Here is a 22,234-nt window from a genome sequence, read left to right as displayed (position 1 = left end):
CCTGCAGGCCGTGGGGAGAGGGCAGGCTGTCCCCTGCACCCATGGGGAGAGGGCAGGCTGTTCCCTGCACCCATGGATGTCACCCGTGGAGCAGGTGCCACCTGCAGCCTGTGGAGGACCCCATGCCGCAGTAGGTGGCTGCACCCGAGGAAGGCCGGGACTCTGAGGGAAGCCCACGCTGGTGCAGTTCATCTCTGGGAGGATTGCCACATGTGGGAGGGACCCACGCTGGAGCAGATTGTGAACAGCTGCAGCACATGGGAAGGACTCAGGTCAGAGAAAGTTCATGGATGACTCTCTCCCATAAGAGGGACCCCACGCTGGAGCAGGGGAAGTGTGTGAGGAGTCCTGCCCCTTGAAGAGGAAGGAGCATCACAAACAATGGGTGACAAACTGACCACAACCCCCATCCCCTGCTCCCCTGCGTTGCTGGGGTGGAGGAGGTGGAGAAATTGAGAGCGAACATGAGCCCAGGAAGAGGGAAGGGTTGGGGAAGTTGTTTTTAAGATGTGGATAATTGTGGTTAATTTTAAGATGTGGTTGACTGTTAAGTGGTGGTGGTGTTTGAATTAAATTGATGTTCTTTTTCTTCCCTTAATGAGTCTGTCTTTTGCCCGTGACCATAATGGGTGACTCATCCTTCCCTGCACTTATCTCCATTCCAGAGCCTTTAGGCTTTATTTTCCTTATCATTCCTGAGGGGAGAGGAGTGAACCATTGGCTGCGTGTGGCTCAGTTGCCCTCTGGGTTCAAACCACGACATTAATAAACAAAACCTAAAGCTCTGATTGCCTCACTGAGGTAAATATTGGTAAATGTACAGGTGACATCTCTGCCTTGAAAATTCATCTCCCAGAGCACCTGGAAGTCACCGAGGCCTGAAACTGCAAGTGAGCCCCTAAAGTCTTCCTTTGGACTATGTAGTAGCGGGGCTGCACTTCAGGACATTTGACAGTTCTCATGAATTTTTCTACTCTGTGTCCTGTTCGTCTCCTATGAATGTGAAGCCGTAAGTGGAAATGACTGATCAAAGACCTGTATCTGACTAGAAGGACTTAGGAGAGACTCCCTTTTAGCTTCTCTTTCATTTTCCTCACACATAACATTCTGTCTTCTTGTGGTTCTCCAGGGAGGTCAGTCTTGGCTGCAAAACTACACTCACAGTTTCAAATGCAAAAGAACAATCCTCAAGCGGAAAACGTGAATCACGACCTCCAAGAAGGCTGAAGGAAGGTCAAAGGATGGGAAAATGTAATCACTGCATTGGTGAAACTCTCCACCAAAGTGTTACAGGGAGATATGGATGGATAAAGGTTTCACAATGGAAAGAGAAGCCATTCTACCCATACATCATCGTTCTCATTTCTCTCCAACCCTACACAACTTGCAGGTTTGCTTCTGAACATCCTAATTAGCAAAACCATCACGAGAGGGTAATGCATCATGATCATACCAGGAAAGGAGATACATTTCTCTCAGCCCACCACCATACTCAGAAGAATCCTAAGTATTCAAGAACAGGCAAATTACAAATGGCCAAATTAAAAGACCACCAGTAATCCAACACAGACTGAGTCATTGAACTACCTCCTTAGGAGGAGTCTCCTCCCCTCTTTTGTTCTTCTGGAAAATGTCACTCAGATTTTCAAAAAATTAACTATCCAGAAATAGGGAAACAAAACCACGACCTTCCAGCAAACAAAGGCCTGAAAGAAAGTCTAATTGCAACTATGAAGAAGCTCTATGTCACAATGTTCCAGGGAGATATAATTCGGATAAAAGCAGTTTCCCACAGGAATTATCAGCCCTTCTCCCCATGCATCATCCTTCTAACTGCAGAGTTATTGTACAAATGCTTTATTATCACAGGACGATCATCGCCTTTCAGGATAGGGAACCGGGATCACAGCACACATGGCTCAGGCCTTGGCCTTGGCCCCAGGCATGAAATCAAACTTTTGCTCAGCCAAAATCACACAGACCTACCTTGTTCCTGGTGCGACGCCAGACTCTGCCCCTCCTCGCTCTGCGTTCGCGGCCTTTACTCGCACCACGAACAATATCCAACTACTGGCCATGTACCAGCCACAGGTGAAAGAGCATTTCATGCAGTGACGTTTTAGGGAAACAGAAGCACATCAAAGACTTTGTCTTGACAGCTCTAAACCTTCAAGGTAGGGATGGAAACATCAGGGTATGGATGGATGAAATCCAGTATTTGTGACATAGCAACTACAGCCTCCCAGGGAAATGCTTTCCCACCCTCAGCCATACATCAACATCTCCCTTGACTTTCACCTGCAGATACAGGAAAGATGAGGAACGGTACCAAGGCAGGTACTACCGCCAAGGATGGAATAAACAGTGAGAAACAGCTGCAGCAACAACACACAGAAATCATGCTGGAGAAAATCAATCCATCCACCGAATGCTACTGTTTCTGCAGCAGCCTTCCTCCAAGAGCTGGGAAGGCAGACAGTGAGACTCCTGTCTTTCTTTACACAGAACAAACTTTAATTTCTCTATCCATGGAACCACACGGTCATTTCCTTTGGGACTGCCATTATCAAAACAGCAAGAACCAACAGCTGTGTGTGCAATGTTACCAATCAGGTCCAAACACATCCCACTGGGAAAAAGCATTTAGGAACAAAACCAATCTCACTACAAATCAACATTTTTTTTGTTCACCACTACTGGCTTTGCCATTTTGCCCAGCACAGACAGAATCACCAGAAGTTCTCCGCTGAGCAAACACGTAGGATGCAAATGCGAGTGCCCTATCTCACTTGCTGCTCTGCATGGATGGGGGTCACACTGCTCCTTCTTTCATTCCTTCATGGAGACATGGATCAGCACTTCCCATCCACATCACCCAGGGAAACCCAGCAGAACAAGGACAGAGGTTCAGAAAGGCTCAAGGAAAACAGCGAGAGAGCGTGGGCTTATAGACGTGTGGCACGTCGGTCTCCAGGGGCAACACTTCTGCGCTGGCACTGGAGTTCAGGCCCCACATCCCACAGGTGTCCCCACTGAAAAGGTCCTGTCCCAGCAGGAGGAAGAACATCATTCTACATGCACAGTTATTGCGCAAACACTTCATGATAGTTGGAGGCCTGTCATTGCCTTTCTGGACAGGGAAACCAGGATCACAGCATGAATGACACAGGCCTTGGCACCAGGAATGAAACCAAACCATTTACCAGCCAAAACCACACTGACCCACTGATCTTCCTGGTTTAACATCAGCCCCTCACCATCCTAAAGGGAAGAAGACAAGTATATTTGAGACCTTACCACCATTGTCAGAAGAAAAAAAACTATAAGAGTGCCCAAAATGAAGGAGGAGCAGTCATCCAACAAAGAATGGGTCATCAAACTAATGGCTTAGGGAGAGTCTTCTCCCCTCTTTTATCACACGCACTGTTCCACAGAGATGCGACTCCTGCTAAGGTCATGTTTACCTCTATTCCCCACCGACAAGAACAGAACACAAAGATTCCCCCACATCTCCTGCCTTGCACACCTGCTCGAGCATCAGCAAGAGGCACTAACACACCACACATGGCTGAACAAAGCTGTGCTGATTGTTACAGATAAATGCACATACAGAGGAGACCAGGTAAAGGAAAACAAACCCACAAATCAGAACAGCAAGGCAAGTAAGCATTCAAAGAGAAAGTGGATTCAGAGGAACTCACTGGGAAGATGTCTCAGTCTTCACTGCAGGCATGGGAATTCATCCTGGAGAGCACTTGGAAGTCCCTGAGATCTCAAGCTGCAAGTGCTGCCCTGAAGCCTTACTCTGGACTACACAGCAGGGGGGTTCAGTTTAAGAAATACTCGTCAGCTCTCGGCAATATTTCTAATCTGTTGTGGTCTGCTCATCTCCCACAGATATGAAGCCGTAAGTACAAACTCCTTCTTGTGGTCCTCCTTCTCAAGCTACATCTTCTGAGAAATTACAACATATTCTCTTTCAGCTTCTGCTTCCTTTTCCTCACAAATAAAATTGTCTTAGGTGGTTGGAGTAATTACTTGCTGCAAAAACTACACTCATGGTTTCAAATGCATAAAGAACTCTCCAGAAATGTGGAAAATGTACCATGACCTTCCGGGAAACCAAGGCCTGAAAGAAAGTCTAAGTACAACTATGAAGAAACACTACATTGCAAACTTACAAGGAGCTTTCACACAGGAATTATAAACCTTTCTACACACACATCATTGTTCTACAGGCACAGTTACTGCACAAACACTTTCTGACCGGAGGACTGGAATTGCCTTTCAGGACAGGGAAACCAGGATCACAACATCAGTGGCACAGGCCTTGGTACCAGCCATGAAACCAAACCATGGCCCACCCAAAACCACATTGACCCACCTGTTTTCCTAGTCCAAAGCCAGCCCCTCACCCTCCTCACTCTGCAGTCACAGCCTTTGCTTGCACCACGCACAATATCCAACTCGTGGCCATATGGCGGCCACAGGCAACAGAGCATTTCATTCAGTGACACCTGAGGGAAACTGAGCTCTGTCAAAGTCTTTGCCTTGGCAGCTGAACACCTTCCAGGAGGGGTGGAAACAGCTCCCCCAGCCCAACAGTTATAAGAGATCCTATAATGTTTTTGAGGCATGACCAGGCACAATGAGGCCCAGCTTTAGACCTGGACAACCAACAAGGCAAGAATGGGAAACCTGGAGAAGTGAAGGAATCAGAGCTGGACATTACAGAAGATGTCGCTCTAGTAGGTACACAGGAAAGGTATCTAGTAGGTAAAAAGCCCACAGGACACTCACACAGGAGCTCACACCAAAGACCAGAGCCACCGTTCCTTGATGTAAGTTCTTCGCACACTTGAAAAAGGGAAAAATGCACAGAAAAACAACTGTGGGCCTCATCTAACAACTAGGTCCAATGTAACTTTTACACCATCTTTACATCTTTTAGACATCTCACATCATACCACAGCAAACTTTTTCAATGGACACACACAAATTTCTCACCCTGCCCAAACATCACACAACAGGAAAGCTGCCTTTGCACACAGACACCACTGAAGGAGACATTGCACACACAGTTCTCCTTAACCCAAGAATAACAATCATAACACAGATGGATGCAAAGCGATTTCTCTGCTCATCACACTAAGTCAAAGAAATGGCAAATGTTGTCCAGTGCATAAGCAATACGCAGCTCCAATAAAGACTCACTCATCAAAGTATCAGCTCAAAGACACCATCATCCTTCTTCAGCACATGGGCAACTTGGAAGATACATGATTCCCAGACCTTAATGTAAAGTGTAAGTCTATGCTCAATACCTGCCACTCACAGGAAATGTCATACAACAGGAAAAGAAATGGATGAACCAACAGCTTGGCCACTTGGAGACTCAGTAGTGTGATATCCAAAAATAAGACACCTTCAGACTCACTTTATGTTTTCCAGCAACAAACCTGGGAATTACCAAAACCCATGCCTTGTCTCCACCACTTCCTCCTCACACTCAGCAGCCCCGAGACTCTCCTCAAACCCTCCAAGCTCACAAGGCTGTTACTGATTGTTATCATTTCAGACACACTTCACCCAAAGAACGTCACAGAGACAACTTCTCCTCACGATGGATAGTCATTGACTTCTCACCGCGTGTAAGTAACAAACAAGAGCATTTCTTCCAGAAACATTTTAAGGAAACACACCTAGGAAAGCATTTCTCTTCTCTGCTGGAAACATGAAAGGCACATCAGAGAAAATGGCCCATCTTCAGCTCATCACAGTGAGCAAGGCAAGAGTTTGACACGTGCAAATTGGAAAGGATGGCACCATACTCTTCTTGATCATGGCACTTAGAGTAGGTGCAATATTAAGGTGTTTAGTAGGTACTCTACACACAGTTTGCTGATCCCACAACTCTCATTATGTCGTTTGTCATAATTATGTGATTAAGGTCTTAGTTAACATTTGACAACAATTGCAAACACACATGAGAAACCTCCCAAGACACCCAATGCAGCTGGAATAAAATGGCTCAGGACAAATTCTTGGCAAGAAGAAATTCTCATTGTATGACACTGCAGCTGGGCACCGGACAGGGAAAGGAGCGAATCATCTCTCCTCTCTCCTTCAACAGCCCCTCACACACAGCTCCCAGCACTCTCATCTCCAACCCTTCACAACTTGCATGGTGTTCTCTGACTAAATAATTTCCAAAACACTTGACATCACAGGGACAGTCGCCTAAAACAGTTCTCTTCAACATGCACCACCATCACACCACACACTCCACATAGATATCTTGACATCTCCATAAAAGAAGGAAGACACATTTCTCTGCTCACTGGTGTTTTAGGAAGAAATATCAACGGCCTAAAAGTAGAAGAGGAGCGGCCCACCAGGAGACACTCGGTCAGTGAACATCTGCATAGGGGCACTATCCCCCTCCTTACATCTCCCACTGCCCCTTGACTCTCTCCTATGGCTCTGGCCATAGCCTGTATGCTCAAGCCAAGGCACATCCAGCTCCGTATCAAGTAAGTCAGACTTAAAAGACGGGCAATCAGCAAAGCCCATCTCCCGTTTCCTGCAGTAGCCCTTCCCACGCAGCCACCCAGAGACTTTCTCAAAGAGTCACAACTTTTCCTATTCTCTTTCAGCTTCCTAAGAGGCAGACAGACATCGTCAAGGGACCAGTTGTTGCCCAGCCCATTCCTCCGCCCGCTGCACAAAGGTGAAAGAGCAAAGACATTTCGTTGCTCGTCATGGAGAAGCAGCGAGGCTGAGAAGAGCAGAAACGCTGAGCAGCCAAGTTACATGTGGGGGCACGAGGGTTCCGTCGGAAGAGCATCTCCCCCCGCTCCAGCGCACGGGCTGTGGGGAAGCACCTGACCTGGCGGGACCGCAGAGTCGGCCCTTGTGCCGCTGCCGGCAGCAGCTGTAGCGCTGAGCCCCGGTCCCACGCTCCCCTCCCGCCAGCCAGAGGCAGCAGCAGCCGGCGCGTTGCCGCGGGAAGCGCTGCCTGCCTGGGAGCGAAACCCCCCTCGGCAGCGGCCGGGACGCGGCGCGGCCAGGCCCGAGCAGCAGCAGAGCGAAGCGTCGCGGAGCCGCGAAGTGCGGGCACAGGAACTCACCGGGGCAGCGGCGGGGTCCTCGCCGAGCAGCGGCGCGGGCTCGTCGGGCGGCGGCCGGGCCGGGAGGGTGTCGCAGCAGCTGCCGCCCGACAAGCGGAGCTGGCTCTTGCGCGAGTCGGCGGTGAGCGACACCTCGTGCGAGTAGGAGCGCAGGAAGGCGCGGACGCCGTCGATGCCCACGAAGTGCGAGGCCGGCACGCCGCGCAAGGCGCCGCTGCCCGCCGCCAGCAGCTGCGAGCGGCGCCAGCGCCGCAGGCGCAGCGCCAGCAGCAGCAGCAGGAAGGCGAGGAAGAGGCAGGACACGGCCGCCACGGCCACCACCAGCCACCGCGTCAGGCTGCCGGCCGGCTCGCCCGGCGCCGCCGCCGCGCTGCCCAGCTCCGACAGCAGCTCGGCCACGCTCTCGGCCAGCACCACCGTCAGCGTGGCCGTGGCCGACAGCGCCGGCCGCCCGTGGTCCTTCACCACCACCACCAGGCTCTGCCGCGCCGCGTCGCGGGCCAGCGGGAAGCGCGCCGTGCGCACCTCGCCGCTGTGCAGCCCCACGCGGAACAGCCCCGGCTCCGTCGCCTTGGCCAGCTCGTACGACAGCCACGCGTTCTGCCCCGCGTCCGCGTCCACCGCCACCACCTTGGCCACCAGCGCCCCGGGCTCCGCCGAGCGCGGCGCCAGCTCCACGCCCGCCCAGCCCGCGCCCGCACCCGCGCCCGCCCCCGCGCCCGCGCCCGGCGCCGGCGGCGGGTACAGCACCTGCGGCGCGTTGTCGTTCTCGTCCACGATCACGAGCCGCACCGACACGTTGCTGCTCAGCGCCGGCGCGCCGCCGTCCTCCGCCCGCACCCACAGCCCCACCTCGCGCACCTCCTCGTAGTCGAAGGAGCGCAGCGCGTACAGCGCGCCCGTCTCCGCCTGCACCGACACGTAGGACGACAGCGGCGCGCCCCGCACCCGCCCCTCCGACAGCCGGTACCGCACGCGCGCGTTCTGCCCCCAGTCCGCGTCGGCCGCCCGCACCGTCAGCACCAGCGCGCCCGCCGCGTTGTTCTCGGGCAGCCGGGCGCTGTAGCGCGCCTCCGCGAACACCGGCGCGTTGTCGTTCACGTCCAGCACCCGCAGCGCCAGCACCGCGCTGCTCCGCAGCGCCGGCGACCCGCCGTCGGCCGCCCGCACCGTCACGTTGTACTCCGCCACCTCCTCCCGGTCCAGCTCCCTCGACGTCACCACGCGGTAGTAGTCCTCGAACGACCTCTCCAGACGGAACGGCAGCCGCTCCGCGATGCTGCACCGCACCTCGCCGTTCGCCCCCGAGTCGCGGTCCTGCACGTGCAGCAGGGCCACCACCGTCCCCGACGGGGCGTCCTCGGAGATCTCTCTCAGCGCCGACCGCACCGAAATCTCGGGCGCGTTGTCGTTCACGTCTGTCACCGTGATCGCCACTTTCGCTGTGTCGGAAAGACCCCCGCCATCCCGTGCCTGCACCTCCAGTTCGTAGAGAGTCGCGTCCTCGAAGTCCAGGCTCCTCACCAGCGTGATCGCTCCCGTCTCGGCGTCCAGCTGGAAAATCTCCGATTCCAGGTCCGTCGCTTTCTTCAACGAGTATTTCACGTGCCCGTTCATCCCCTCGTCGGCGTCGGTGGCCGTGACGGTGAGGAGGGTGGAGCCCACGGGCACGTCCTCCGGCACACGCACCGTGTACTCCGCCTGGCCGAACACGGGCGCGTTGTCGTTGGCGTCCAGCACCGCCACGCGGATGCGCGCCGTGCCCGTCCGCGCCGGGTCGCCGCCGTCGCTCGCCCTCAGCACCAGCTCGTGAAACGCCGCCTCCTCGCGGTCCAGCGCCTTCGCCAGCACCAGCTCGGGACGCTGGTCCCCGCCGGGGCCCGCCTGCACGGCCAGCGAGAAGTGCTCGTCGCCGCTCAGCTCGTAGCGCTGCAGGGAATTCGCTCCCGAGTCCGGGTCGTGAGCCCTGGCCAGGGGAAACCGCGACCCCGGCGATGTCGTCTCGCTTATTGTCTCCTCCAGTTCAGTTTCCTTGAAGCTGGGCGCGTTGTCGTTAATGTCCGTGATCTCCACTTCGATTCCGTAAACCTGCATTTCCCCCTCCACTATCACCTCACACCGCAGCACGCATTTCTCCGCCAGCCGGCACAGCTGCTCTCTGTCGATCCTCTCCGCCGTCACCAAATGTCCCGTCTTCCCGTGCAGGGAGAAATACTGCGTCCTCCCTGCGGAGACAACGCGGAGGCCGCGGTCGCGGAGCGCTGGTAGCTCCAGCCCCAGGTCCTTGGCCACGTCGCCTACGAACGAGCCCTTGGGCATCTCCTCGGGAACCGAGTAGCGCAGCTGCCCCCACGCCGCCTCCCACGCCGCCACCAGCACGCACCACAGCAGGGCTCGCTCCCGCCGGCCCCGGCGCCTCCCCGCCGCGCACATCTCCGCCGCGGCCCCGCCGGCCCCGCACCACCGCCGCCACCGACCCGCCGCCGCCCGCCGATCCGCTTCTGGCTCTGGCTCCGGCTCCGGCTCCCGTTCACGGCTCCGGCTTCGGCCCCGTGTCGTTCTTCCCACTGCGGCTCTGACTCCAGCTCCGGCTTCGGCTCCGGCTGCCGCTCGCTGTCGCCGGCCCCGGCCGCTGCCGCCGGCCCCTCCGCCTCGCTGCAGCACGGCTCCGCACCGCGGGGACGTTCGCAGACCGCCCGGCCGCCGAACCAGCCAGCGAGCGAGCGAGCGAGTCGGGCCGCAGCGGGCGGGGCTGCCTGCAGCGCTCCGGCCTTCCTCTCGCTCCTCCTCGGTCAACAGCGGCGCCCGCAGCCTCCTCCCGGCACTGCAGGCACCGAGCGCTGCCGAGACATCGCTGCCCGCCCGGCGGGGAGCTCCTGCGCTGCCGGCTCTCCCCGACACCTCCTCCGTGATCCTCGCCCACATCCCGACCACAAAGGAACAACACGCGGCCCGCCACTGTGTTCCTTCTACCGCACGGGAGAAAAATGTATCTGGCGATATTATGCCAAGTCAAATATGACGTGGGGACAGTGACGAGCCTGTTCCCCTCGGTCCGAAAGCACAGTCTCCACCGCGAATTGCACAACGTTTTGCAATAGTCGAGCTTCGAGGACTTTTCCCTGACGCTTTCTGCAGATCAAAGGTGCGTCCTACAGCCACAGGAATTCCCCCCGTCCCGACCAACAGCACAAGGCAGCAATGAAGATCCTCCCTCCAATGGACACCCGGGATTTCCTGCACGGGCTTTTCTCTGAGCCGTTCTGTCCTTTAACGATGCCTCTTACTCCGACCGCACGGGAAAGAACACGTGCTCATGGCCATATATGGCAAGTATAATACTTTCTTTTTTTTAATTTGACGTCTAGAATATCACGAGTCTTCGACCGTTCGTCCAAAAGCACAGTCCCCACCACGGATTTTTGTAGCCGGCATGCTGGAATGACGGGTACAAGGACAGCAAAAGAAAACAGGCTCTGAAATACAAAACGCGATATTCGGACACACACACACACCCACCCACCCACCCCCCCGGAGAACCAGAGGTATCGGGCTCCCTAACCCAAGCGGCAGGAACTTGGCTTTCAATCCTTCAGCTCCCCCGGAACACGTTCCCAATGAACTCCCCCACCGCCGCCGCCCGAGCCGAGACACGTCAAGGCTGAAGAAGGTGGGGTCCATCAACGCAGAATCTAAGCCCCCTCGGCCCCTACCGCTCCGGAGGAGCTGGGCTTGCTCCGGCCCTGCCACGGCCTCAGGGCTTTCTCCCTAGAAGAGCTTCCTGGGAACACAGCACAGGAGGAGGCGCCGCTACTGCTCGCGACTCATTCTCTGCCCCCACCCCGGGCTGCACTACAGCTCCCCAGGAGGCGGGAGGCACCTGCACTGACCCCGGCCCGAATCACCTGCTCGGCCTCCGCCAGCTGCCGGGAAAATGGCTTGGCGAGCACGGCAAGAACAACAGCGGCACCGCTGCCTTGGCTCCTCGGCCCATTCATCGCAGCCACACGACTGTGTCGGTCTTTTATTCCCAACGGTATTTTTGCACTGTGGGAGAGCAACTCAATCGCATTAAACGTTGCTACATCCAAAGATACAGCTAAGAATGGCTGGAAAATCAAAGGTGAAGGTCTCTACCGTGAGTGTTCACTTTTAATACCCCCACATAAATTCCGGGTTTGTATAGTTCATACACATTAGCATTTATCCAAGTATTTCGATACCTTGAACGACCAGGAGGAACTTTCATTTTCTAATAAATCGCGGTGTAAAAGATTGCAACTTGTTAATAAATTATTAATCTAATCCTTGAGTCTTCTTGTGGTAGGACACCTCTTCACCAAAATACTCTAGGACAGCAAGTGAAGACAAGTACAGCTGCACACCCTAAGCTATGCGGACCATTTCTAAAAGTGTAAATGGTCTGTATTCGAGTGCCTAATTGATCTCATCTTACTTCTCCTAAAATTCCTTCCCGGTTTAGATATGTTCTCACGGTGGGTATAGCCTCTTCTGCTCAAACAGGCAGAATCAACAACGATTGAAAAGTGGCTGAGAATCCAAATTCCTCGGTTTAGTATGTCACTGTCAACACGATCAACAAGGTCCAAGCAACTCTCTTCGGGAAAAGGGAAGGGAAAAATAGAAGAGGTTCAAAATACAAAAGGCAATTTATTTTTTCTTTCGAGATCCCATTCTACACCTCCACGTGTGCATGAAAGACATATCAGGAACGCTGAAAAAGAGGGAACTAACACCCAGGATAGAAAAAAAGCGAAATAACTGCACAGAGCAAAGACTGCAATAAATAACCGCTCCCACCTAGGCTACCATTACTACAGAAGTCTCTCCAATCACACGGGGGACACACTCCTCCTTCATCACGGAGGAACAATCTGTGGGTTCTGAATTCATGGAGAAAACCATGAGAAGTAGATGCACAAAGAACTCAGAGATATAGTGCCTGGACTAAATTAATCCGTCCCACTAGTGCTGCCGTTTGGCAGCAGCCTGTCCCCAAAAGACGGGAGGGCACACGTCGGAGGAACAAGCTGTAACTTCTCCAGCCATGGAGCCTCATGCGCGTTTCCTTTGGGAGTCCAACACTAAACAGCATTAAGCAACGGGGCTCTCTTCAGCTGTCAAACAAAGTCCATGGCTTTGGGAAAAAGTCATCGGAAGGAAACATCGACACCGAGCGTCAACCTTGTTTACCGGCGGCGTCGTGTAGGATTAGCGGGTCTCATCGTACACAGAAAGGATCCGCCCTCACCGTTACTAGCAGTTCAGCCAACACACGTTTCCTAGTCAGAACTTCTCAGCTGAACCTCAACCTGTGACCGCCGAGGAACCACGAAGCGCCTACTGCCTGCTGGAGTGGAAGGGGGTCGCCCCGTTCCTTCCTTCCTCCCTCCCTGGACACATGGCTCAACACTTCCCATCCCCACCACCGCGACACCCAGGAGAAAGAGGACGGAGGTTCAGAACGGTGAAGGATTTCATTCTGCACAGGCAGGATACGCGTTCACCGGCACTAACACACCCTCGGAGACAGCGCAGGTTCTGCAGACAATTGGGTTGCCTTGGCGGCGTAGTTGAAACACATTTGGATTTATCCAAGTAATAAGAGACTTTGAACGACCAGAAGAAACATTCATTTTCTCATAAATCGTGATGTCAAAGATTGCAACTTCTTAATAAATTATTAATCTAATCCTTGAATGTTCATGTTGGTAGGACACCTCTTCAGCAAAATACTGTAGGACAGCAGGCGAAGACAAGTAGAGCTGCACACCCTAAACTATGCGGACCATTTCTAAAAGTGTAAATGGACTAGATTAGAGTGCCTAATTCATCTCATTTTACGAATTTCCTTCTCGTTTTAGATACGTTCTGGGTATAGCCTCTCCTGCTCAAACTGGCAAATGCAACAACGACTGATTAAGTGGCAGAGAGACAGAATTCCTCGCTTTAGTATTTCCCTGTAACGCCTTGAACTACGTCCCGGAAAAACAGGAGAGAAAAAGAGGGCAGGGTCAGAAATTCAACACGGATTTTTTTTTCTTTTGAGATCCTATTTTACACCTTCACCTGTGCATGAAAGACAGATTGGGAGCGGTAAAAGAAGAGGGAACTACCAGTCGCACAAAGAACTCAGAAAACTCATGCCTGGATAAAATTTATCCGCCCCGTTAAGGCTGCCATTTCTGCAGAAGCCTTCCTCCAAGTGCTGGGAGGGCCCACGGCAGATGAGGGCAACATTCACTGGGGGAACAATCTGGGAGTTCTGAATTCATGGAGAAAACATTCGTGGGAAACCAACGGGTTTGCCTGCAGCTATCAACCAGGTTCAGGTGCATCGGTTTGGGCAAAGAGCGACGAGGAAGGAAGAGTCTCCACCAAGAAGCGCCCACCACACTTTCCCGTCCCTCTCAGGCACAATCCTCAATTTACAGCGATCACCGATACGAACTCAAAGGAGGGTTGGTATCAGAAATTCTCGGGTGAAGCTGAGCGTGCGGCCGCCGGCAGAGCAGGGAGTGCCGCGGCTGCCTGGCTGCTCGCAGAGCAAGGGGGATCCCCCGCTCGTTCCTTCCCTCCCGGGCAGCCGGAGGAGCGCTCCCCGTGCCCAGCAGCCGCGGAAAAGCCCGGGCGAGAGGCACGACGGCTCCGCCCGGCTGAAGGAGAAGAGCGAGAGCGCGCGGGCTCACAGACCTGCGGTGCGTCGGGCTCCGCGGGCGGCTCTCCCGCGCCGGCGCTGCTGCTCGGGCTCCGCTTCCCGCAGGGCTCCCCGCCGAGAAGCTCCTCCGCGGCCAGGCTGGGCAGCGGCGGCGGCGGCGGCAGCCAAGCGGCCTCGGCCACGGCGCGGCCCGGCGCCACGCACAGGTTGTAGGAGTAGGGCAAGGTGCCCTCGCAGAAGTCGGCCGGGAAGGCGGCGCCGGCCACGGAGAAGCGCTGCGCGCCCAGGCAGCGCAGGACGGCGGGCGGCCCGGCCCGGCGCAGCCGCGCCAGCACGGCCAGCGCCACGCTCAGCAGGAACAGGGCGGAGAGGAGCGCCAGCGCCAGCACCAGGTAGAACTGCAGCTCCGCCGGCGAGTCGGCGCCCGCCGCCCGCTCGCTCAGCTCCGGCAGCGCCTCCTGCAAGCTCTCGGCCAGCACCACGTGCAGCGTGGCCGTGGCCGACAGCGCCGGCTGCCCGTGGTCCTTCACCACGGCCACCAGCCGCTGCTTGGCCGCGTCCCGCTCCGACACGGCCCGCGCCGTCCGCACCTCGCCGCTGTGCAGCCCCACGCGGAACAGCGCCGGCTCCGGCGCCTGCACCAGCTCGTACGACAGCCACGCGTTGCGCCCCGCGTCCGCGTCCACCGCCACCACCTTGGCCACCAGGTACCCGGCCTCGGCCGACCGCGGCACCACCTCGAACGGCGCCGGCCCCGCCGCGCCCGCGCCCGCCGCCGGCCACAGCACCCGCGGCGCGTTGTCGTTGCGGTCCAGCACGAAGACGCGCACCGTCGCCGTCGAGCTCCGCGCCGGCGCCCCGCCGTCCTGCGCCCGCACCGCCACCGCGAACTCGCGGCACTGCTCGTAGTCGAAGGAGCGCTGCGCGTACACCGCGCCGCTCCGCGCCTCCACCGACACGTACGGCGCCGCGCCCGCGCTGCCGCCCGCCAGCCAGTAGCTCACGCGCCCGTTGGCGCCCGCGTCCGCGTCCCGCGCGCGCACGCGCAGCACCGGCGCGCCCGCCGCGTTGTTCTCCGCCACGTAGGCGCTGTAGGCGGCCTCCTCGAACACCGGCGCGTTGTCGTTCACGTCCGACACCTCCAGCACCAGCGCCGCGCGCCCGGACAGCGCCGGGATGCCCCGGTCGCGGGCCACCACCGTCACCCGGTGCTCGGCCGCCTGCTCCCGGTCCAGCGCGCTCGCCGTCACCACCTTGTACGAGCCGCCCGACGACGACGCCACCAGCGACAGCGGCGCCTCGCCCGACAGCTCGCACGACACCTGACCGTTCTCCCCGGCGTCCCGGTCGATCACGTTCAGGAGGGCCACCACCGTGCCCACCGGCGCGTCCTCGGCCACCGGGCTCGACACCGACAACACCGTGATCTCGGGCGCGTTGTCATTCTCGTCGGTGATGTCGATCTGCACGTCGCAGTGAGTCGAGAGCCCGCCGCCATCCCTCGCCTCCAGGTCGAAGCTGTACTTGCTCTTCTCCTCGAAATCGAGGGGCCCCGCCGTCCTGACCTCGCCGCTGTCGCCGTCGACGCTGAACAGCGCGCGGACGCCGTCCGGGACGTTGGCGTCGGAGTAGGAGACCCGCCCGTTGGAGCCCGCGTCCGCATCCGTGGCCCGCACCCGCAGCACCAGCGACCCCGCCGGCACGTTCTCCCGCAGTCGCGCTTCGTAGACGCTTTGGCCGAACACGGGCGCGTTGTCGTTGGCGTCCGTCACGTTGACGCGAACCTGGACGGTCCCGGACCTCGCGGGGTCCCCGCCGTCCACCGCCGTCAGCACCAGCTGGAAGGAGCTCTGCTTCTCCCGGTCCAGCGCGCTCTCCAGCACCAATTCAGGCTGCTTCTTCCCACCCGGGCCCTCCTTCACGGCCAGGGTGAAGGACGGGTGGCTGGTGAGCTGGTAAGTCAGCAGCGAGTTGCTGCCCACGTCCGCGTCCCGGGCCATCACCAGCGGAAAACGCGCCCCGGGAAGTGTCAGCTCTGTGATTTCGAGGTCCAGAGCAGCCTTGCTGAAGCGCGGGGAGTTGTCGTTGACGTCCTGGATGGCCACCTCGACGTGGAAAACGTTGAGCGGGTTCTGCACGAGCGCCTCGAAGCTGACGGAGCAGGACGCCGCCTCGCCGCACATCTCCTCCCGGTCCAGCCTCTCGCTCACGTACAGCTCCCCGCTCTCCGCGCTCACCGAGAAGTATTTCAGCTGCCTTTCAGCGGCAGTCGCCACCCGCAGCTTGCGTGCCGGCAGCTCCGCCGGGCTCAGCCCCAGGTCCCGCGCCAGCGGCCCCACCAGCGAGCCTCTGCCCAGCTCCTCGGGGATGGCGTAGCGGATCCGCTCCGCCGCCGCCCGGCAGCACAAGCCCAGCAGCAGAGCGGGCAGCAGCAGCACTCGCCCGGCTGCTCGCCGCCGGCTCTGCCGCTGCCTGCCCGCCATCGTCGGCAGCGCTCGCCGCGCTCCTGCCGCTGCCCTGCCGCCCTTCCAGCCGCTCTCCGCACCGAGCGCAGGGGCCGCCGGAGGGCAGCGAGCTCGGCGCCGGCTCGGACGCCGCTGCTCCCCGCGCCGCGCCGCCTCTCGCCTCTGCTGCCCGCGCCGCTGCCGCTCTGGCCGGCGCCGGGCGAGCGAGCAGCCGGCGGGGGCAGGACGCGGCGGCGGCTCCGGCGGCGGCGGCGGCGGCTCCGGCTCCAGCGCCGCTCCGCGGCGGCCAACAGCGGCACCCGGAGGCGCCGCGACGCCACCGCAGCCGGCTGATGCCCGCGCTCCCGGGGGCTCTGGGACACAGGGGAAAGGAGGGGGCACCCGCCACTTGTGACGGCTCGTTCCCACGCAGCCTTGCTCCACGTACGCGCTGATGGTCACATACTTGATTACCAGAGCGTTACCATTGCGTTATGGACAGCAAAGCTCGCATCGTAACAGAAACGGCACAGGCCCTGGCAACAGCTCTGAGGTCAGTTATTGATAACCAATAAATAATCAGAAACAGGATGAAGCAAACGTCAGTGCAGTCCTGCCATCCTGGGCCTGCAAAGGGTTTCTGTGCATTTCTTCCTTGTGCTCCAGTCAGTCTCTGACGTTTGTCCTGTTGTTGATTTTTCTTGTAGGGAGAAGAACAATTGCACAGAGAACTGTATCACCCCGAAGGCAATGTGTCTCCCCCTATGCCCAGATAGCAGAATAGCCTTTATTAATTTCTTCCTGAGGAACAAAAGTTCCCTCCTTCTTTTCTGTCTCCATACGTGAGGGGTTGACAATGGGAAAGCGTAAAGCCAGGTTAAGTCCTTCATAGAGCCAAGGATGGCTTGGGTTGGAACAGACCATAAACATGATGTGGTCCAGCACCCCCCTGCCCCTGTACCACAGGGAGGGACATCCTTCCTCAGCTCAAGTTGCTCAAAGCCCTGTCCAACCTGTCCTTGAATACTTACCATGACGGTGCATCCACAGCTTATCAGAACACTTGCTGAGGGTGTCCTCATTGCCACCATCTCTGTCCCTGGGGAAGATGTTATTTAGATCCATTCAATAGTACTGCTCCGAGGACGGACCCCTGAGCGACATGTTACTGGTTTCCATCTGGACATTGAGCCATGGACTGGAACTCTTTGGACGTGGCCATCCAGCCAGGTCCTCACCCATCCAACAGTCCTCCTGTCAAACCCAGCTCTCTCCAACAAGTGTCCATCATGTTTTGGGTGACCGTGTTGGGGACACCCTGCACACGTTCTGTCACGAAGCCCTCGTCTGTTCGTGGAAACCTTGGCTGGGCCGGGTGCAGCTCTGCACTTTGAGGACTGCAGCAGAGATGGTTTCCTTTCTTATGCTGCAGACAAGTGTCCTCTGGCAGCACACGGGGGTCTAGGAAAGCCTTCCTCTGCACCGTGTCACCAGCCAAGAGCTATATGGGAGGTGCCCCTGCCCTCGGAGACTTGGAGCAGATGTGACCTTCCCCACTGGATCAGACACCTGGGGGTTGAGCTGTAGCTCATGACAACAGTTGTTAGAAACACACAGAAATGAACGGATCTGGGCAATAACATTTCTTAGGCCCAACTTACTGAGCAGAAACAACTCCAATTGTATGCTTGGTACCACAAGGTGCGCGCAAGGGAGTAACTATGACAAGCAGGGAAATGACTGTCTGCGCCTCTACACCCACCCCCAACAACAGATCTCCCCTGAGTTTTCTCTCCGACCCTACACAAGTTGCAGGTTTGCTTCTGGCCTTCTCAGAATTAGCAAAAACAAGAAGGGATGTACCTTTGCCTGCTCACCACCATTCTCAGAAGAAACAGAGGATTCTAAAGCACATGAATGAGCAATGGCCAAAGTCAAAGAGGAGCGGTCATCCGAGAGAGAGTGGGCCATCAAACTAGTGACTTAGGGGGAACCTCTTCCCCCTTTTTATCACACGCATTGTCCCACAGAGATGCAACTCCTACTATAATCCTGTTTTCATCTGCTCTCCCTCCCAAAACCAGAACACAAATGTACCCTCACATCTCCTGCCTTCCTCACCAGCTGTGACATGAGCAGGAGGCACCAACGCACAATGGAAGAGAGCCTGCTACTTATAACTAAACCAACATCCAGAGGAGACCAGGAAAGGAAAAGAAAATGTAACAAGCCACGCAACAAGCCTCAAAACAAATAGTTGCCAGAGGAAAGTCACTGGCAGTCTGCACTTGGACATTGAAATTCATCTCCCACAGCATCTGCAGATCCCTGGGGTCTCAAGCTAGAAGGGCAACCTTAAGGTCTTACTCTGCACTACATAGGAGGGGGTTCATTTTATGAAATATTCATCAGCTCTCATCTGTAGTTTTCTACTCTCTGGCCTGTTAGTCTCCCTACAAATCACATGCTCTAAGTGTAAACACCTCGTCATGGGCCTCTTTCTCAAGCTAAGAGAAAAGAGAAGGGATTCTGGTTCAGATTTTGCTTTATTTTCCTAACACCTAAAATTCTGTCTTAGGTGGTTGAACTAAACATTTGCTGCAAAACAACACTCACAGTTTCAAATGCAAAAGCACTGTCCAGAAATGGGGAAAGCCAGCCATGACCTTCCAGGAAACAAAGGCCTGAAAACACTTGTAATTACAACTGTGAAGAAATTCCACATCACAACATTCCAGCAAGATAGAAATGGATAAAGGAGGGTTCAGAAGGCAATTATAAGGGCTCGTACCCATGCAGCATTGCTCCAGGTACACACTTATGGTCAAATATTTGATTACCAGAGCATTACCATCGTGTTATGGACAGCAAAGCTTGATCATAACAGAAATGGCACAGGCCTTGGCACCAGGCGTGAGGTCAAAGCCTTGCCCAACCAAAGCCACTCTGACCCACCTTAGTTCAAAGCCTGCCCCTCACCATCCTCGCTCTGCGTTCACAGCCTTTAGTTGCACCATGGACCATGCCCAGCTCTTGGCCAGGCATCAACCACCAGTGAAAGAGCATTTCCTTCAGCGACATCTTAGGGAAACAGAGTATATTTACTGCATCACACAGACATACACAAGTCTATGGGACTGGATGGGATACACCTGCGGGTGCTGAAGGAGCTGGCTGGGGTGATCACCAAGCTGCTTTCCAGCATTTACCAGCAGTCCCGTCTGACTGGGGAGGGCCCCACAGATTGGAAATCGGCCAATGTAATGCCCATATATGAGAAGGGTCAGAAAGATGATCTGGGAAATTACAGGCCTGTCAGATTGACTTCGGTGCCCGGGAAGCTGATGGATCAGATAATCCTAAGTACCATCACACAACACATGTAGGACAACCAGATGATCAGGCCCAGTCAGCATGTGTTTAGGAAAGATAGGTCCTGCTTGACAAACCTGATCTCCTTCTATGACAGGGCGACCTGCTTATTGGATGACGGAAAGGCTGTGGGCGTTGTCTGCCTTGACTTTAGTAAGGCTTTGACACCGTTTCCAAAAACACTCTCCTGGCGAAACTGGTTGCTCCTGGCTTGGATGGGCACACGCTTCGCTGGGTAAAAAACTGGCTGGATGGCTGGGACCAAAGAGTTTTGGGGAACGGAGTTAAATCCAGTTGGCGGCCGGTCACGAGTGGTGTCCCCCAGGGCTCGGTTTTGGGGCCACTCCTGTTTAACATCTTTATTGATGATCTAGATGAGGGGATCGAGTGCACCCTCAGTAAGTTTGCAGATGACACCAAGTTGGGTGGGAGTGTTGATCTGCTCGAGGGTAGGGAGGCTCTGCAGAGAGACCTGGACAGGCTGGAGCGATGGGCTGAGGTCAACTGCAGGAGTTTCAATAAGGCCAAATGCTGGGTGCTGCCCTTGGGCCACAACAACCCCCAGCAGCGCTACAGGCTTGGGGAGGAGTGGCTGGAGAGCTGCCAGTCAGAGAGGGACCTGGGGGTGTTGATTGACAGCCAGCTGAACAGGAGCCAGCAGTGTGCCCAGGTGGCCAAGAAGGCCAATGGTATCCTGGCTTGTATCAGCAATAGCATGGCCAGCAGGGACAGGGAAGGGATCTTACCCTTGTGCTCGGCACTGGTGAGGCTGCACCTCGATGACTGGCTTCAGTTTTGGGCCCCTCACTCCAAAAAGGCCATTGAATGACTCAAGCGTGTCCAGAGAAGGGCAACGGAGCTGGTGCAGGGTCTGGAGAACAGGTCTGATGGGGAGTGGCTGAGGGAACTGGGGGGGTTTAGTCTGGAGAAGAGGAGGCTGAGGGGAGACTTCATCTCCCTCTACAAATACATGAAAGGAAGTTGCAGAAAGGTGGGGATGAGTCTCTTGAACCAAGAAACAAGCGATAGAACAAGAGGGAATGGCCTCAAGCTGCACCAGGGCAGGGTTAGACTGGCTCTTAGGAAGGATTTCTTTCCAGAAGGGGTTGCTGAGCGTTGGAATGGGTTGCCCAGGGCAGGGGGGGAGTCCCCATCCCTGGAGGTGCTTAAGAGTTGGGTTGACACATCGCTGAGGGATCTGGTGGAGTTGAGAACGGTCGGTGTTAGGTTAATGGTTGGACTGAGTGATCTTCAAGGTCTTTTCCAACCGAGATGATCCTCTGATTCTATAGCAAAACCTTTGTCCTGGCAGCTGAACACCTTCACGGTAGGGATGGAAACTGCTCCCCAGCCTGATCATTGTAACAGATCCTCCTTTAAGGACTGTCAGGCAAACTGAGGCCCAGTTTTAGAACATGAGAAGAAACAAGGAAAGAATGTGAAACCCACAGAAGTGAAGGAATCAGCTTCCCATTTCACATTCTGTCAGCACTAGTGGGTACACATGAAGAGTATCTAGTTGGTAAGAAGTACACAGGAGCATCAAACCACAGTTTACACCACAGACCATAGCCACAGTTCTCAAAGGAATTTCTCTGGACAACAGGAGAAGGACGATGCACAGGACCACAGGTATGGAGCTCATATAAAAACTAGGAGAAACTCAACATTTACACCTACTTTCTAGACATTTCAAACTACAGCACAGTGAACTCTTCCACCTGCCCTGGCTCTGTGCAGACAGAATGCTTCAGCGTGCTCCAACATCTCCCAACAGGGAAGCTAACTTTGCAGACAGACATCATTGAAAGAAACGTTTCCCACACAACTTCTCCTTAAGGACAACAAGGATCACAACACATGTTCATGCATAGGGACTTCTCATCACACTTATGTGAAGAAATCTGAAATGCTCTAAAGAGCATAAACCATATGCAGCTCAGTTAAAACTCAGTCCTCACTATCACCTCAAAGACACCATCGTTCTTCAGCACAGGGGCAATCTGGAAGACACATGACTCTGTAATTGGTAATGCAATGTTTACATTGATGTTCAAGAAATACCACTGATAGGAAAAGCTGTATCAGCCATGAGGGTGCACCAAATGAGCAGCTTCCTCGCATATGCTTCAAATACCAAGCCCCAACCCCAGAAATTCCTGACAAAAATACCCTCCCATCACCTACAGCCCCAGCAATTTTAATACCAACAAAACATCAGCAGTTACTTCATATGAGCAAGAGCCATTAAGAACATCTGAAGGTTGGTAAAGGCTGGTAAAGGCTCAATACAACCAGGATGAAACTCCACAGCACAGTCTTACAAGGACAATACAGCTGGAGAAATGACATTTCCCACAGCAATACCTAGAAACGGTGCCCCTGAAGCATGTCTGCACGTCTATGGCTATTGCTTGCAGACAAATTCATCAGAGGATTGTCATCCCTTTTCAGGACATGGCATAAGGCAGAATGGCAGAGGCCTTGGCACCGGGCAAGATATTAAAGCATCGCCCAGCTGGGGGGAGCACACAGCCCCCTCTTCTCCTGCTCTGAGGCCAGTCCATCACAGGGAACAGCGTGCAAGGGGAAAGTAAACTGATGAACTC

At 55.6% G+C, this 22,234-nt stretch overlaps 2 protein-coding genes across 2 annotated transcripts; both read right to left on the bottom strand.

Moving 5' to 3' along the window:
- Window positions 1–6,369: 6,369 nt before the first annotated feature.
- On the bottom strand, window positions 6,370–9,780 carry LOC141949637 (protocadherin gamma-A2-like). The gene is made up of 3 exons (XM_074883493.1): window positions 6,890–9,780; window positions 6,678–6,778; window positions 6,370–6,543 (listed from the first exon to the last, which is right to left on the bottom strand). Exons 1-3 carry the CDS (start codon window positions 9,561–9,563, stop codon window positions 6,370–6,372), a joined length of 2,949 nt encoding a protein of 982 aa, XP_074739594.1. The 5' UTR covers window positions 9,564–9,780.
- A 3,475-nt stretch (window positions 9,781–13,255) lies between these two features.
- LOC141949796 (protocadherin gamma-B5-like) lies at window positions 13,256–16,421 on the bottom strand. The gene has a single exon (XM_074883811.1). The coding sequence runs from the start codon at window positions 16,290–16,292 to the stop codon at window positions 13,620–13,622; it is 2,673 nt and encodes an 890-aa protein (XP_074739912.1). The 5' UTR covers window positions 16,293–16,421; the 3' UTR covers window positions 13,256–13,619.
- Window positions 16,422–22,234: the final 5,813 nt, after the last annotated feature.

The sequence above is a fragment of the Strix uralensis genome, chromosome 14 (genome assembly GCF_047716275.1).
Source record: "Strix uralensis isolate ZFMK-TIS-50842 chromosome 14, bStrUra1, whole genome shotgun sequence".
Taxonomy (NCBI): domain Eukaryota; kingdom Metazoa; phylum Chordata; class Aves; order Strigiformes; family Strigidae; genus Strix; species Strix uralensis.
Note: the sequence above shows the minus strand (reverse complement) of the source record. Positions and strands in the feature narration are given on the sequence as shown.

Excerpts from the sequence above, each read along its gene's own strand:
- LOC141949637 (XM_074883493.1), bottom strand. The coding sequence starts at position 9,563 with ATGTGCGCGGCGGGGAGGCGCCGGGGCCGGCGGGAGCGAGCCCTGCTG. Across the intron at positions 6,779-6,889 it reads CGACTCTGCGGTCCCGCCAG|CCTCGCTGCTTCTCCATGAC; the intron begins GTCAGGTGCTTC and ends TGCTCTTCTCAG. Across the intron at positions 6,544-6,677 it reads ACAACTGGTCCCTTGACGAT|TCTGACTTACTTGATACGGA; the intron begins GTCTGTCTGCCT and ends CCGTCTTTTAAG.
- LOC141949796 (XM_074883811.1), bottom strand. The coding sequence starts at position 16,292 with ATGGCGGGCAGGCAGCGGCAGAGCCGGCGGCGAGCAGCCGGGCGAGTG.